The 16744-nt window shown below is 44.4% G+C and overlaps 1 protein-coding gene across 4 annotated transcripts in view; it reads right to left on the minus strand.

The window, feature by feature from the left end:
- The window catches only part of ptpn20 (protein tyrosine phosphatase non-receptor type 20), a 27523-nt gene continuing 10779 nt past the window's right edge, over window positions 1-16744 (minus strand). For 2 of the 4 annotated variants that reach the window (XM_037124192.1, XM_037124190.1), the window contains 30 exons: window positions 16649-16728; window positions 15969-16046; window positions 15396-15503; window positions 15177-15293; window positions 14840-15048; window positions 14556-14657; window positions 13926-14019; window positions 13380-13465; window positions 12756-12921; window positions 12093-12304; window positions 11408-11506; window positions 10774-11297; window positions 10004-10640; window positions 9363-9533; window positions 9093-9267; window positions 8796-9006; window positions 8675-8712; window positions 8110-8196; window positions 7329-7390; window positions 6801-6962; window positions 6470-6719; window positions 6173-6282; window positions 5928-6010; window positions 5421-5557; window positions 5165-5313; window positions 4650-4740; window positions 3310-3644; window positions 3007-3222; window positions 2176-2238; window positions 1-2077 (listed from right to left, as the gene is read on the minus strand). In XM_037124192.1, coding sequence (XP_036980087.1) covers window positions 1967-2077; window positions 2176-2238; window positions 3007-3222; window positions 3310-3644; window positions 4650-4740; window positions 5165-5313; window positions 5421-5557; window positions 5928-6010; window positions 6173-6282; window positions 6470-6719; window positions 6801-6962; window positions 7329-7390; window positions 8110-8196; window positions 8675-8712; window positions 8796-9006; window positions 9093-9267; window positions 9363-9533; window positions 10004-10640; window positions 10774-11297; window positions 11408-11506; window positions 12093-12304; window positions 12756-12921; window positions 13380-13465; window positions 13926-14019; window positions 14556-14657; window positions 14840-15048; window positions 15177-15293; window positions 15396-15503; window positions 15969-16046; window positions 16649-16728 — 4963 coding nt within the window. In that variant the 3' untranslated portion in view covers window positions 1-1966. Of the gene's footprint in view, window positions 2078-2175; window positions 2239-3006; window positions 3223-3309; window positions 3645-4649; window positions 4741-5164; window positions 5314-5420; window positions 5663-5927; window positions 6011-6172; window positions 6283-6469; window positions 6720-6800; window positions 6963-7328; window positions 7391-8109; window positions 8197-8674; window positions 8713-8795; window positions 9007-9092; window positions 9268-9362; window positions 9534-10003; window positions 10641-10773; window positions 11298-11407; window positions 11507-12092; window positions 12305-12755; window positions 12922-13379; window positions 13466-13925; window positions 14020-14555; window positions 14658-14839; window positions 15049-15176; window positions 15294-15395; window positions 15504-15968; window positions 16047-16648; window positions 16729-16744 lie in introns of those variants that run through there. The other 2 variants (XM_037124193.1, XM_037124194.1) reach the window with 2 other exon arrangements.

The raw sequence follows: 16744 nt of genomic DNA on the forward strand, positions 1-16744 counted from the left end.
TTTCAGAAGAGGTTTTTAATTAAAGAGAGAGGTATTACATTGTTCTCAGTTATTGGTTACATAGTGGCTTGTACGGTGACAAGATATTCATTTAGCATTAATAAGCAGTTGTGCAATTAAGGGGTTATTACATTTCACAATGCTACTGCATAAGCACTTGCTCGACTGTACAAGATGCATTTTCACAGATGAGCGCAAAATGTGCTTTTTGTTTGTTCTTTTCAAGGATAATTTCAATATCTGAGGGAGAAAACATATCATCGGGGTCTCAGAGACAACATGAACTTGCACATAACAGAGGGTTACCTATCAGCGTTGAATGTAAAGATGTTGCATACACAGTACAGAGGCTGACGGCTCTGCATGGCCAAAGGTACAGTACTGCATATGTCTTACCGACATGCTCCGAACAGTTTGGGAGACGTTATCAGGTAAGAGGTTGACATTCTGATCGCCTCTCCACGTGGAGACTATTGCTGTGTTACATTCCACATTTTGATCAAGTCATTCAGTCAAACTCCAGGCTCAGACTTCTGTATTTTAAGAGTCTGCATGCAATAAGAGAGCTGGTGTGTGTGTGATAGCAGCTAAAAGAACAAAGCTTACAAGCATTTACATCCAAAGGTTGAGGTTCAAACCCGCAGCTATAAATCATCTTTGATCTGTGACTTGGAGATGCAGCTCTGTTGCTCTCAAGTGGCAAAATGGAAAGTTTGTAAACCTCTTAATGTTTTTTGCATTTTTGGCTGACTTTGTATTAAAATAGCTTATGGAATACAGATAAAGGATGCTGTCACATAACGAGTTACACCTAAAAACTAATTATTTAAGTCCGTTTTGTACATTTTTACAAAAAATCTGAACATTCAGTGTTCACGCCACGTTCAAATTTGAGTAAAAGAGTGAATTGAAAATTTTAATGAACTCATCCAAACGTCTGTTATGTTCAATCATTCCTTATCTGTATTAGGATGTGCAAGTTGTGAATATGTGTAGTAAGATTTTCACTGTGAGAGTGTTTTTGTATAAAACGGGCCCTCAAACAAAACAGAAAAAGAGATTGACAGGCGGTGTGCAAACTTCTACGTTTTAACTAATTAAAAGATGAGATGTAATCCTCCTCCGGTTTGGATCAACCAAACATTCACCTCAGACCCCAAACAGACTGAAAGCTGCACATTCAACCTAAACACCGCTGGGCGCTCTCAAATCAGTTTCTTGCTCTTCAACCCCGACCGCTTGTGATAAGCGACTCGGGGTCAATTTGGAGCAAGAGGCGTGAGTCATTCCAAGGCACTTGATTCTTTTCATTTCCTTAGATGACGAACTGAAAAATCAATAGTGTTCTTTTGCTAATGCCCTTTTCTCCAGGGTACAAATGCACTTAATGAAATGATAACACAATGCTTAATCAAATGCTACTCATCAAGGTCACAAACAGATACTCCCTTTGGTATGATGATCCTATTGTACACTTGTGCACTTTGATGACATTAGTGACATTACTGTCAGGTAAAAAATGTGAATATTACCAGATTTTAAATTCCATGCAATATGACTTAAAAATGAATGCAGTTTGAGAATTAAAGGACATGGAGAGACATAAATGATATACATTCGAATAGTGACACGAAATTGAAAAAGATGCTAGAGACAGAAGGCAAATCACTAAGCCTGGAAAGGCAAAAACAACCTCAGTGATCTAAATTAAATGGACATATAATCACAGCACCAAGAGCACATACAAGATAAGAAAAGAAAAAAAGTTGAAGTCATCGTAACTACACAATGGGCTTCAACACAAAGTATCAAAACAGAGAAAAAGTACAGGTTTCCTATTATAGCTAACGGAACTAACTACAGCCAAAGAAAAACGGCATCACCGATCAATGCTGTGATAGACTGCACATGGCTCCTCAAACACAGTCTGTGCTTTACAGGTAGGTGAGCTGGAACGTGGAAGCATTCAAACTACTTTGTGGTCTCGGGGACTTTCCGGTTGCCACTGGTTGCCGTGAAGCTGTAAAATGCCCTGTAAAACCTCCAACCAGACTTTGTAGCAGAAGAGATACTGTTCCTGAAACGAGAGAGAGACAAAGGGCACGTCTAGCTTTTGGGAACTGTCTCTCTTTTAAAGCTTGAACTTTGAACTCTGACCTTTCGGTTGACACTGACCTTGGTTTGAATCATCCCATGCCGCTGAAGTCTCATCCCTTTTACGATGTCGCTCACATTGATCTGAGGACAGAGACAGGAAGGTGTTAGCTCCAATTACAGCATGTGTGACAGCTTGTCTATGTCTATACGGTGGTTTATTTAGCAAATCAACAACAGCCACGAGCAAAACAGCCAGTAGCAAATCAGCAAGAATCACTCTAGTCCACAGTGCTCTATAAGTAGTCAATTTCTCACCTGGCTCAATCTGGTATGGGGAAAAAGTGTGCTCTGGCTTTTTTGGATTTGGTGAGCCCTAGCATTAAAATGGTAAAAAACCCCGGAAAGAGAAGGTAACAACTGCTAGCTTGTTATGTTCATACCATTAGCTACCAGGCTAATGGTGTTTTGTTTAGGTATAATCTTTACTACGTTCACCACCTTAACTTAGTGTGTTAGCATGCTAACATTTGCTAATGAGCATGAAACAAATACAGTGTCACTGCAAGTGAAAGTAAAATGTTCAAGGGTTTAGATGAAAAGTCAGGGGATCACAAACGCTACTACAATTCTTCCTGAGGGGGTCATTAATGTGCCATCCAACGCCTTTTGGGACAGTGACTAAAACCATAAATGTCAACCTGCTGGTGGCACCAGAGGAAGTCAGAGGATCGAAAAACTTCATCAAGAGGACCTTGATTATCTGTATAAAATTCAATGGCAATCACTCTGAGAATTGATGGGACACTTCAGTCTGTACCTGCAGCCCCCAGAGCCGTACCACCAGCGTTGCTAAAAATAGTTTTGTAATCCAAACCTACTAGTAAAGCTCAAAGAATGGCTTACACTCACAGGCAAATCGTTCTCAATGAGGCTGAGAAGGACGTCAGTGCAGATGAGAACTCCCGTGCGTCCAATGCCGGCGCTGCAGTGCACGGTGACTGGTCCCTTGTTGTGCACCGCCCTCAGGTAGCGGATGAAGCGAACCAGGTGCTCCGAGCTGTGAGGAACGCCGTGGTCAGGCCAGTGTGTGAACTTCAGGTGACGGACAAGATGGGTCTCACCGGTCTGGAATAACATTAAGTTTAAGAATTGCTCCCCTTCAAATCATACGACATTTGACAGGCGGGTGGGTGTTCCTCACAGATCTCTCACCTCTGTCTCCAGAATGCGAATGACCTTGATGTGAAAATACTCCAGGAACTGCTGGTTCTCCAAGTGAATCTGGAACCTGCCGGTGTCCAGAGGCACGCTCAGCTTCTCTGGCCAGTACTTGTGACATTTGATCCTTCCCCTTTCTACTTCCTGGGTCATCATGGCAATGACGTCAGATTTGCTCTCCCAGATCATCTGCCAGAAAGCTGGCACTGTGGAAGGCAGCGGGCCCTGGCAGGAGATGTAGAAGAACTCCTCATCCCCAACCTGCATGCGGATGTAGCTGGCGTTGATGTAGTCCTGGTTGTCTCCAAGGGCAACACGGGTTTTGTCATCTATCGGGGGGGAAAAAAACACCCTCATGTTTTTTGACAATTCATTCATCACTTGGTCACAAACAACAAACACTGCTTACCTTGTTGTTTCACCAAGGCTTGCAATCTAAGTGTACAGTAAATAAAGTCTAGCAAATAGCTCAGAGGTCTGGAATCGGGTTCAACAAACCAGCGCTGTGACGACGTGTGTTGGTGATGAGAGGGGTGATAGACCGAGGGGCAATTAGGAATGTTTTCTGGGTTGGTCCCCCGCCCTGCTTGTGAGGTCAAAGAAGCCGCAGACTGGAAATCGGCCTTTCTAAATAAAATAGTTCAAGCATGGGATCGGATCTGTGAATAACATGCCCTTCATTCTGCACTGCTTTTCCGCTGGGGGTCACAATCTTTTTCATCACGCTCATTCATCTCGACTCCGACCCTTTTCACCCCATCATACCCGGTGGGGCCGGAGAAGTAAATGCTTCTGTAGGTGTTTGTGTGCATGTGCACAGTGTTGACCACAGTTCAAGCATTGCACACTCTCTTTCTCTCTGTTTACCCCCTAACATTCCTATTAATAACACAGCTGGTAATATAATATCCCCCTGATGCTGCTTCATTTATTAAAGATATAAATCCCAGATAATTACAAGGTTGGTAAGAAATTACATCTTTATTACATACTTGGCTGACGCAGACAAAATTAAAAGTGAGGCAAAAATGAATTATTGTTACTAATATAGTAAATGATTTGCTTTGCCGAAGTCCTTAAGTGTTGTAAACAAATATCTCTGCTCCCTTCAGTAAGTAAAGCCCAAACGGAGCACCTAAGAGAAGAGCTGACAAACAGGCTCTCCTATAAATGCCAAGTCCGTGAGTATCCAGCTTTTACAAGCTTCAGTTCACCAATAAAAAAACTCCCCAAAAGGGAAGCATAAAATGAAACGTAGGGGTCTGAACAAACGGAGAGAGTAAAAGTTTAGATTCCGCCTGAAGAAAGTGAAAGTAAACAGACTTCAGACTTACAGGGCAGGATGTCTCTGTAGCGGTTCTTATCTCTGTTCTCGGGGGCTTTTCCCACCAGACAGTTGTCAGATGGCTTCAGATGCTCCAGAGCCTGAAATGAACGACAAACAATGACAAAAACAAACTGTCAGTGAGTGTCTTTTTTTCTTTGCTGCTCTTCTTTAGATGTGCAAGAGTGGAGTATTCACAATAATAGGCCTGGAACTAACGATTCTTTTCATGATTAATCGATTAAGTGTTTAGTCTATGAAATGTAAGACGATGGTAAAAACATGCCCATCACAACTTTTGAGATGCAAAAATTGTGATGGGCATGTTGTCAAAATGCATTTTGTCCAACCAGCAGTCCAAAAACCAAAAACTCTTCATTAACTGTCATCCAGGACAAAGAAAAGCAGCAAATTCTCACATTTAAGAAGCATGAACCTTTAAAAAATCTGGTTTACAAGATTTGACCCCTTCTTAGGGTAATTTTACATCGACTGCTAAATGTGTACATTATAACACATACACACCATGAACTCTTTGACCAGTTCCTGCTGGTCCAGTTGATGCTGCAGAATCTGGATGAGAGCTTTGACTCTGGAGCCTGAATACTGGCTGGTCTTAGCCGGGCTAATGAGAGCTAAACCGGCCAGTTCCTCCTCTGACACAATGGGTGGGCCTGAGAAAACACAAGAGCAAAAGAGAAGGCCAACGGTTGCTTGTATGGCTCAGCACAGACACAGTTTTCCCTGAGAAACATCAGGACAGGAGCAGCGGAAATGACACCTGTTTCGGGTGAGGTCGTTTCCCGACCGGTGGCGTCAAATACGTCGTCATCTTCTTCTTCGCTGCTCCAGCCGTCTGACTGGGCTTTTCGGATGTCTTTGCAGGACTGGTCCAAAAGTTTGGTCACGATGTGTTTCCTGGGGGAGTCAGGGGGCAGGGGTGAGACCAGACCATTTTTACTCTTCGGTAGGAGGGGATGAAATCATGCAAGGCTGAGCTTCCTTTCCCTGCGACCTTTCCACCTAAAATACAGTATAGACAAGAGGCTAAAATATCTATAATATATTACTAGAATATAGACCTACTAACTGATACACTATTGTTTTTGTCTCAACGCATTTATCCCAGGTTGGTGTTTTATGTATTGCTCTTTGCTGCCTCCTTGTGGTTAACATTGGAACTCCAGCAGAACAATACAAAAGAAGAGGCAGGAGGAAGAGGAGGATGGGGTGGGGGGGATAAAATAAGTGCACGATACAAGAGGAGAGTAGTTTGGGAGGTAACTACCTGTCAGAAGCTCCATGCAACATGTCAGTGACATTGAGGGACGGGCAGCAGGCTTGATGAGAAGGGGTGCTGTTACAGCTCTCCTGCTCCACAGACGAGCAGTCAGAGGAGGCGACAGAGGGAGATGTTAGTAGATGTTAGTGAAGAGGGAAGAAGGGCTGAGAGTTTACATCATACATACTACACTAAAGCTCATGTACTTGTGTGTGTGTGTGTGTGTGTGTGCTTGTTAGTGTACATGTTACCTGCTTAATCTCTGTCTCATCTGTTACAATAGTCAGTCGTCGGTGTGGTGGAGGAGGTGGAGGGTTAAGAAACGCACCAGCTTCGTTGACCACAGGGTCTAACGCCGCCTCTGAAAGAATGAAAGCAGTTCCGGTCAAAATGTTTATTTTCATTTGAAGGATTTGGAAGATGAGTAGCACAGCAGTCAAGTCTGAGTCAGGTTCCTACTTTTGTATCTTAAATCCAACTCAAGTCTGAAGTGCATTATCAGCCTCCCAAAAATTCACAATAAAAGGAAAAGCAGTCACAGATTGTACCAGGTGGGCGCTCAACTGGCTTATTGAGCATGACATCGGGTGAGGAACAGGCATCCGGGCTGGACACGGGAGCTGGCTGCTCGGCTAGTACTGCTTCAGTCTGAGCGGACATGATGGGCGGTGAAGGTGACTCGCCGTAGGTCATGGGAAGAATGTCCCTGCAGATGGTGAGCTGGACAGAGCCCTCGGCTTTACGCAGGATGTCCACCACCTTATTGTGGCTTAGCCCGGACACGATCACACCGTTCACCTGGAATACACACAGCGAGGATGAGGGTTTCCTCCACTACGATGGGTAAAAAACACACAAAATGTGTGACGGGTTTATTACCTCTAATAAGATATCTCCCACTTTGAGCCGACCGTCCTGCTCAGCTACTCCGCCAGAGCAGATTTCCTTCACTCTGAGCATGCTGCCGTTGGTTCCCCCGACCAAAGCAAAGCCAAGGCCTCCTCCTTCTGGTTTTGTGAAATCCACTTGCATGATGCAACTCTGCAAGAGCAGAAAAATGAAGAATCAGGGGATGCAGGCGAAGAGTGGGTGCAGCTTCTGGTGGTTTTATTCGAGTGTATTTACAGTGCAACTTATATTATACAGAAAAGGTGCTATTGTGTTGTTGATATATGAATCAGGCGTACAGAAAGCCTGACAGACACACACACATGCAGACGGTGACCAACCCCCCAGCAGAGAAAGCGCTCGCAGATTGACACACAGTAGACTCATGTTACAGTGTGTGTTTCAACAGACACTACAAAAAAGAAGCGATAGAGCTGGCAGCAGGTGAGAAAAAATGACGCTGCACACCAGAAAGAATGAGCTTTTGGCCAAATACCATTCAAACGTTTGGGGACTTACATCGTGTTCTTGGCTGAGAGAGAGACATCTGAAACTTCCAGTGGTCCTACACACAGCTTCAGCTGAGAAAAAAAAAAGGAAGTTATCGATGAATCAGCAGACAAAATGAAAATGATAAAGCCAGCAAAAGCTATCTGGAGCTCCACTCTAAACTAACAATGGTACTTCTGCACCACTTTGCTTCAATGCAGTCATTTACAGCCAATTGAAATTTCTGTTACAGACAAAGAGAAAAAAAAACAACACACACCAACCTCCCACCTCTTCGGCCATTTTGAAAGAGAAGTGTTGATGGGTGCGTCTCTTCTATGACAGGTGAACAAGACTGCTCTTTTCAGACTGACCCTCTGCACTGTCCCTTACCGCTGCATGCACCGTCACCAGGCAACTGAGCTACCTGCCCTGCAGACCACTGGCTGTATGGCACTGCCTGTGTGTGTGTGTGTGTGTGTGTGTGTGTGTGTGTGTGTGTGTGTGTGTGTGATGGCTACAGCCCTGCAGTCCAATACACCAGTGGAGGGCCTGGGGCTTGCTAATTATTAATCCTGCTGTGAGAGCCCAGGATCTGTCTGTCAGCATTCAGATCACACACGCACGTATACACACACACACACACACGCAGCTGCAAAGAGAACTATCTTTCAGCACTGAGATCCGGCTTCACGCGGACAAAGGGGCAACAAGCAAAGGGGTGAAAGGGAACCAGTAATGGCGCTGATAGAACATGTGAAAGTCTGGAGAGGGAAAAAAAGAGGACGAGGAAGAAAAAAAAAAAACTCACCATCTTCAGTGGGAGATTCTTTCTCCGGAGAGACAGGCTCTTCGAAACGAGCGAAGAACTTCTTGTCCTTTTTCCAGTCAAACAGACCTACAGAAGAAGATAATGTGTTTTTCAAGTGTCAACCATCAAACTAGTTATTCTGTCCCCTGTAATAAATCACACATCTAGTTATTTAATTTGTACACATTGACTCAACATGATAAAAAAGCTCTGCATTAAATGTGACCCTTTACATCGACCTTGTGTAACACAATTATATGGAAAGTGTAAGTTTAATCAAAATAGTTAAATTCACCGCTTTAGGCTAATTATTTTTCTGAGTGTAGTTTGTACAAAGAACCATTTGCATTACAGGAGCTATATCTAAAAAAAAAACCCAAAACACTAATTAGCTCTTCTCAGAACTGAGAACACTTCCTGCTAATGATTGAACTTAAGTTATCATTCTTCAGCTGAACACAAACATATCTGGTTTCTAGGCAATCCATCAGTGCATATAACAACCAAACTTTCTGTATGTTTTTGTGTCCACTCAAGCAAAGGAAAGCATCCCATAAATCCTTACCGTTCCACTTCGCCCTGGGGTTCACCGGCTGGTCTTCTCTGTGAGGGAGATAAACAGTAGAGTCATTCAAAGAGACAAACACATGTCAGCGTCTATCTCTGGAGCCTTTGAGGGCACATACCTGAGGATTTTCAGTTTGACTTTACGAGGGGCGATCTCGCAGGCTTTGACCGCATCCTCCAGGGTCATCCCCAGTGTGCACCTGCCGCAGATGTACAGGATCTTGTCACTGGGTTGGACACTGCCCTCCTCGCTCGCCGGGGAGCCTGGCACCACCTCCAGACAATAGATGCCCTGCCACTTGCTTCCGATGCCCCCTGTAAGCTTTATACCTGAGAGGGAAACACTCATAGAGTAAAAACGATGAAATAATACTGCTGACGTCGCCAATACGTGTGATAATATAAAGGGCCCCCACCAAGCTGTCCTGAAGGTGTCTTGTGGAGAACGACATCAGGAAGGCTGTCACAGGAAGGCGGGGCCACCAGGTTGCTAACTGCCCTCCCCAGGGTCATACTCAACCTTCTCGGAGATGACCTGAGAATGGTCATGGCAACATCATCTGCCACACTGGTCACATCATGTCCGTTTACCTGGTAACAGATGACAGAGAGGGAAAAACGCACTGAACAAGGTTATGTTTACAAAATTTAAATGTACGGACATGTGTGTGTGCGTGTATGCCTACTGTGATAAGCCGGTCTCCCGCCCTGAGTCGTCCATCTGCCTTGGCTGGGTTGTCCAGTATCTCCTGTATGTAGTAGCAATTGTCCAGCTTGCTTCGAGTGATCGTGAACCCAAAGCTTCCACTCCTGGACTTGGTCAAAATCACTGTCAGCTCGAACTCTTTAACCGTACCCTGACAGGCGACAAACAGTGATAATTTATCTGTTTAACAGCTACAGAAATTATCCAAATTTTTTTAACAGCAAAGACACAATTTTCATCGCAAAGCATGATCACAAAAGCAAGAGCTCCTTTGGCTTTAATCACATATTTCTTTTCACTCAATTGCTGTAAATTTGGTACGTTAATAGTGCAACCTTTCATATACACTCAAAGTTTTCATTTATGTAAAATAGTAGCATATACAGCTTTTATCTAGCATTAAAAAGATAATTTTGGTGTTTCTGCACACATTTTCATGTGTAGATGTCTGTTTTGGCCATCAAAGTAAAGTTTTTCTGGTTTCCAGACAAATAATCTGTTAACTTTAATTACTGGTTCATTTGCCAAATTTCATGGAATTTTTCTGTGGACAAACAAATCTTCTCGATTAAAAAATCTGTGCTTCGGAAAATGTCAGACCACAAAACATCACAAACTTACCTTTCTTCGACTCTCTTCCTCCTCCTCATCAACCTCATCATCATCATCGTCATCCCTGTATTCCCTCTCTCTCTTCTCGTGTTCTTCCCTCATCTGTATGTGGCTCTGGGCGGGAGGTGGCAGCACTGTGGGTGGCAGTATCGGGGCAGGTGGACTGGCACAGGGAGGCACGGAGGACATGACCTGGGCTGTGATGGGGGTCGCTGGTGGAGTAGGAGGCTGGGGTGGAGGCACCACAGGCCTGCCATTCTTGGACATCACTTTGTAGTGACTTGGGAGGAGCCCCTGCTGGATCGGGTGGTGCTTGGCTTTCGGAGGCTGGGTTGTGAGTGGCTGAGCTGGGTGGGCCAGGGAGCAAGTGGTCGGGGTGTCAGAGGAGAGGCCAAGGGGCGAGACGGTGCTGGTGGTGGGGATGTGAGGGCCGAGGTTTGGATTCTGAGAGGTGAAACTAGAGGAGGGGTTGGAGGTATGAGAGCGGAGGGTGGTTGTTGCCGTGTGAGTGGTCTGACTGGAGGGGAGGTTGTGAAGAGGCTCCAGGGTGGAGCTGATGGTCAGATACTCTTCATCTGCCATGATAGTCAGTCCATTACCCATCAGGCAGTAGGTCAGACTTCCATCTGCCTCTTCTCTGACCCCACTGCAGATAAACAAACAGTACATACTAGATATAGTGACCATAAATATTATATAAAAGTTGTTTTTTATTATTATTAATGTGTGATGTAACAATATCTCGTAGTTTTCATGTGTGTCTACATCTGATACATTACCTGGCATAGTTTGAGGCAGTCTTCGGATACGCATCCATAAGCATCACAGTTGAGCTTGGAGTCGTCGGCGCCTTCTCTTTCTCGTCCCTCTTCTTCTCCTTTACTTCCCGTTGTTCCCCTGGTTTCCCAGCGGTCGGTTGTGACTCTGGTGGAGCTGGTGGAAAGCCACAGCCAGGTGAGGCGGGTGAGGTAGGTGATGCTGGTGAGGCTGGTGAGGCTGGCGAGACTGGCGATGGCGGTGATGTCGGTGAGGTTGGTGATGGGGGTGAGCGTGGAGGAGATGGGGGAGGCGGGTTGGGCTGAACCTCACTGTCCACCCTCTCCTCAGTGGAGAGTGTTGTTGGAGCTGCAGGAGGTTCTGAGCTTTTTTCTGCTGTGCTGATCAGAGCTTCCTCCTGAGTGGGGTCCACCTGCCTCTGGGCAAGGAGTTTGGCATCATATTCAAACTTGAGGAGCGTGCTGTAGTCCTCTCCGAGTCGGAGATCCAGCGAGCGAGAGCGAACCTCACGGAAGTGTGCAGGACTCTACAGAGTAAGAGAGGAAGCAAGACGATCCTTCTTCATGACTGGGTCTAACTGATGTGATTTCATCTCTATGTGTGTGCGAGTGTGTGTGTGTGTGTGTGTGTGCTCACCAGTGTGTTGTCATCTGCCTCATAAAGCATTCCAGGACTCGGCCGGCAGATGAGCAGATGAACTTCAGACGGAGCTCCACGCAGCAGGAATAAGACCCTCTAAATCAAAAAGAAAGAACAGCATACGGTACTGTTTGTCAAATCAGGATTATCAAATTATCACATTCAGTTCATTTTTTCAACAATCTGGGTTGTATCTGATTGTGATTTATGATTAAAGGCACCTGTCTGAATGCCTTTGTACTCTACGGCAGAACACAAAAGATTAAAAGACACATCAAATACCATGACACAACCCGCTTGCTATTTTTGGTGGTATGAGATTAAAAGATTAGTGAACCAATGACGTGGTTAAGATCTTAAGAAAGAGCAGGGTCACTGGAGCTGCTCACACACTCACCAGCCTCATTCTTAAATATTTAAAAACAGACGAAGTCACCTACTGTGCTGACGTAATTGCCAGTGTTTGGACACCTTTTAGGCTGTAGTCAGCACTTTCTGAACCCTTCTATTCTTTCAAGGTTTTGACTTAAACCAAATACAATCACATAAAAAAAAAAAAAAAACAAAAAAAAAAAACAAGAAAAATTTATACTAACAAGCTCCACCTATGAATGTAGACTCAACTCACCGGCTGTCAATTCCCTGGAATGAATAGGCAAGGATTAATAATCCATAACGCTACCTGGTAAGAGAGGTCCTTGACTGGCTCTTTGTTGACTGACAGAATGATGTCTCCCTCTCGCAGGAGCCCACTCTCTAGCGCCGGCTGTCCTGGGAACAGACGTTTGATGCGGACCACGCTGCCACGGTCTGGCCCCGCGCGAATGTGTGAGATGTTGAAGCTGAAACCGAGGCCGGACAAACTCTTCCTTAGCACCACCTCGTGCGTGTTATCTAGGAAAGCGGAGAGATGAAGGGGGATCTTAGCGTATTAATGGGTGTTGTGTAATCTTTAAGCTGTAATGTCGGCCGTGATTTGTTACATTGTGATCAAAAAAATGTTTTAGTGACCCCCTCGACACGCATATGTCCTCCTATAACGGAAGAAGAAATGATAAAATCTGAGAAAGCAGCTGATCCTTTTGTGACGTTTCTTTGAAGCATTTCCAGTTATGAAAGGAATGAGGGATGAGGAACTGTTCCTTTAACGAAGCTGAAGAGGCAGCTTCAAGGTTTCAGCTCTCGCAGTCTCGGGGGGGACTGAGTCTGACAGCAACCACAATGTAGCTGTCAGATGACTCACAGTCACCTCTGGGCCATGTGTGCAAGTGTGTGTGTGTGTGCGCCTTTTCTTTCTTTTTTTTTCTTCTTCTGAGTGTATGTGCCCCTTCGTATCCCCTCTCACCATCAGTCACAAAGCTGTAGTCCTTGACTCGACCACTCAAGGTCGTTTCCATGGAGACTTCGGTCCTGGGGGGCTGTGTATGGACTGATGGCAGTTGGGGGCAGGGTGAGTCAGGTCTGGGCTCAAGCATAACTGTGGGCTCCCTTTCCAGCAGCAGGTTCACCACCTATGGGGAACAGATGCACGCACACACACATACACACACACACACACACACACACACACACACACACACCCTTTATATTTAATAGATGTCAGTGTGTATCTCCAGCTTTTTGATGGTGCATATTTATAATCAGCTTTGAATGGAGTGAAATTAAAAAGTGTCTCCACATTACTCCAGGTCTTAAGGGTCCAGCAAAGTCCTTGCAACAACAAAAAAACAACTCATATGAGGGTTCTCCGATCTCTCATCAGTTCATGGTTCAAGTTTAGGTAAATAAAATTACTGTTGTAAGGTTTGGGATGACAACAACACAGACTGAGGATAGGAAATAGGACCTGAATCAACTCTGGAATCACTGACGCTGAACATTTTTTCTGTCATATTTTACTGAGATATTGCAATCCCATCAGCTAAAGAGAAAGTGTGTTTGTGTTTGACCACTGCATGTGTGTGTATACCTCCCCAGTCCTCTTCAGACACTCGACAGCTTGATGGTGAGCCACGGCCCTCAGGTCGAACCCATCAACCTCCAGCAGTCTGTCACCTGTCGTATGCACAAACACAAACCTCATCATCATTAACAGCATCAATGGATAAACGGTTTGTGTGTGTGTGTGTGTGTGTGTGTGTGTGTGTGTGTGTGTGTGTGTCTGGATGCCTATGTGTGGTTGATGTGCATGTCAACAGATCTAAAAGTCATCCCTGCTCACTGAAGCATGGACTGAGCAGATACTGACAGAGCGCAGTGGCTCTAGGAGCACAACCACACACAGATAACTAAGACAATATATTAATATCAGTATTGTCAGTAAAAACTGCTTCTTTACTCCTCCTCTTCATGACAGGATGAGGTCTGTGATGTCATATTTCACAACATCATCATATCCTTTAATGATAATGATGATGCAAACTGTCAATCTGGCACCAAATCAAACTTTTACAGAACCTTTTGTGTTTCTGGCAGCCACCTGATCATGCTATGAAGTGACAAATAAACAGATTACCGATCTGAATGCGTCCGTCCTGCTCTGCAGCGCCTCCAGGCACCAGACTCTTGATGTAGATGCCTCCATATCGCACGTTGGTGTTTATCCCTCCCTTTTGGCAGGAAATGAATACAATTACAAACAGTGTGATAATTCAGTGTCACAGCCCTCAGTTGACCCAGGACACTGACTCAGTGCTTAGCGATCCAACTTACTGTGCATCTTAGCTGGCTACTTTATCACCTTTCCCATTTGCATCCTGTAAATCGGTTTGCCTGAGCTGATCTCACCCAAGGCAGCAATGTCACTAAGTCCTTGGCACAATTTACTTGTTTATGTCAACACTGCAATGAGTCACAGGGCTTTCTAGCAAGACATAGTAGTCTTTGAGCCACAGTGGAAAGTGAAGAAAACAATCACAAGTAATCAAAACTCCTACAGAGAGGCATATTATATTAAGTACACTTGACTAAAATTAAAGCAGCTAATGAAGGTTTTAATGTTTGTGTTGAAGCTGCTGCTGACTCAACTGTGTGGTCATTTTGGAGGATGCAGTCAGACTGCTGTAACAGACTGCATTCATTTTAGCTAGGTGTACATAATAAACTGGTTACTGAGTACATAATAAAGGGGAAACAATTAACTCACAGCAACACTGATGCCAAGACTACCACTGCTTTTCTTCAGCTCCAATATAAACCTCTCCCCTGCTTTCAAACTTAAGATCGACGGGGACCTCGAACACGCATCCTGAAGGAGAAACAGAACATAAATCATGGGCAGATATCCGGTGCATTCAGTCACTTCCAATGCAGGTAAACAACTGCACCTCAGTGTTTTATTACATTAATCAATGCACTTAATCCATTTAACCATTAGCACCGGTTTAACCCATTTATCAGCTTTGACCTCATGCTGAGTCTGGCACTAACCTGCGCATCGTGTATCCGAACAACAGGAATGTGGAGCCTCTTGCCCAGTTTTGGGGTCGCCATGCTGGACAGACTGATGGCCTCCTCCAGTTCCTCCATGGCAGGGCGGTACTCACTGCCACTCAGTGTGGTCTGTGAGCCAAAGCCCCTCTCCAATGCCAAACCAAGAGTACTTTGACTCAAGGAACTCTTACTTTCCTTGAGGGACTCTGACAGAAAAAGAACCAGGCGGGATAAAGGACATCAGTATGCATAGGTTGTATTGATGGATATTTGCATGACTGCATGGACTTCTCAGAATGTGCATGCAGAGATGAAAGCATTAAGCAGATCTTACGTTTCGGCTGAGAGACAATGAGCTCCACCTCATCTGGGCTGCTCTGTAAGATGGCAGCAGCGTCACTGAATGTCACTCCCTCCAAACTCGTCTTGTTAAGGGAGATGAGGCGCCCACCTGGAAAAAACAACAAATTATTTTAAAATCCATGTCTCTAGCAATGTTACGCTGCGTTTAAATTGTGAGCCAGTGTCTTTTCCAGTTCCCATTGCCTCGCACCGGGTTTGATTCGTCCATCTCTGTCCGCAGGTCCATCAGGCACAATGGAAGCAATGAAGATCCCAAGGTCAAGTTTACCTGTATTGTCCTCGCCCACAATCACAAAGCCTGAAAGGGGACCAGAGAGGAAGTGAGGACAAAAGCTGTCGCTCGGCTCATTAATTTCACATCAAGTTCACAGCTCAGTCCACCTTAAAGATCCCCTCCACGCACGTATTCAGGCACACAAAATGTATAATTACCACATTTAAATACTTATAATGGCCCCTAATCCTTTTTTTCACAGCAAAGTCCATTTTTAGAGTATGTGCACTGGAGGCTTCAAGTTTCCACATCGCACTCCTGTATCCTGAATTCTGAACAAGGATTGGCTTCTCAAGTATTTGTGATGTCACAAATAATGCATGTAGCCCCGCCCCCTAAAACACTATCAGCAATGAATGTAAAAACAACCTTCTAGTGTCAAACTCTGCTGCACATACGTCATTCTACACAGCGAAGCTCCAACATTCAATCATAGGAACAAGAACATAAAACACATTATCGACTGGAGGGGGACTTCAGTAAACTCACCAAAGCCTAGTTTCGGATCTTTCTTCAGGGATACACAGACAATCTCTCTCTCTGGTGGGGTCCTGGTTGGTGTATCGACTGCAAAGCACATGAGGCACATTTACATGTTTTCTAGCAAAGTTTTCACTCACATAAACAGAAAAACACATTCACATGTATCTCAGAAACATTGGTATGTTATGAAAAAGTCCCAGGTAGTGTTCCTACGTTAGAGGTGGAAACACAAAACTTTATGTGGAAAATGTCAAGATGAGACCACACATGACAAAATCCAAAATATTAAATTTCACATATTTATCATGCTTAAATTGGAAGATACATTTGATTTTTTTATTTTATTTCTCAAAAAATTAAAGATTTATTTGAGATGCTAAATATTAAATATATACAAGATCAAAGCATGAACCCTGGGCTGCTGCAGCAAGAACAAGGCCTCTGTACACAGGTCGCCCGCTCAACTGAGCTTCATAAAGCCAGTTCTCTAGCAAACTAATGTACATATATTTAGTCGTCAGAAAAAACATTTGAAAACTTTTTTAAAAAACACAGCTTGCTGTGAGTCCCTTATGACCCACACTAAAAAGGGATGTCATCCTTCAAAATAAAGCCCATTAAAGATGCTTCATTTTTCCTTTCATTTGTCATGCCCCTCTGTGTTCACAAATGAAAGACATACTCACCTCGTATGGAAGAGGAAGTATCAGAATCCTGCTTCTGTAGCGAGACGCTGGACATCATCCTGGGAATTGTCTCTGGAGTGCTGCAAAACACGTGCA

This window comes from Acanthopagrus latus, chromosome 15, assembly GCF_904848185.1.
Source record: "Acanthopagrus latus isolate v.2019 chromosome 15, fAcaLat1.1, whole genome shotgun sequence".
Taxonomy (NCBI): domain Eukaryota; kingdom Metazoa; phylum Chordata; class Actinopteri; order Spariformes; family Sparidae; genus Acanthopagrus; species Acanthopagrus latus.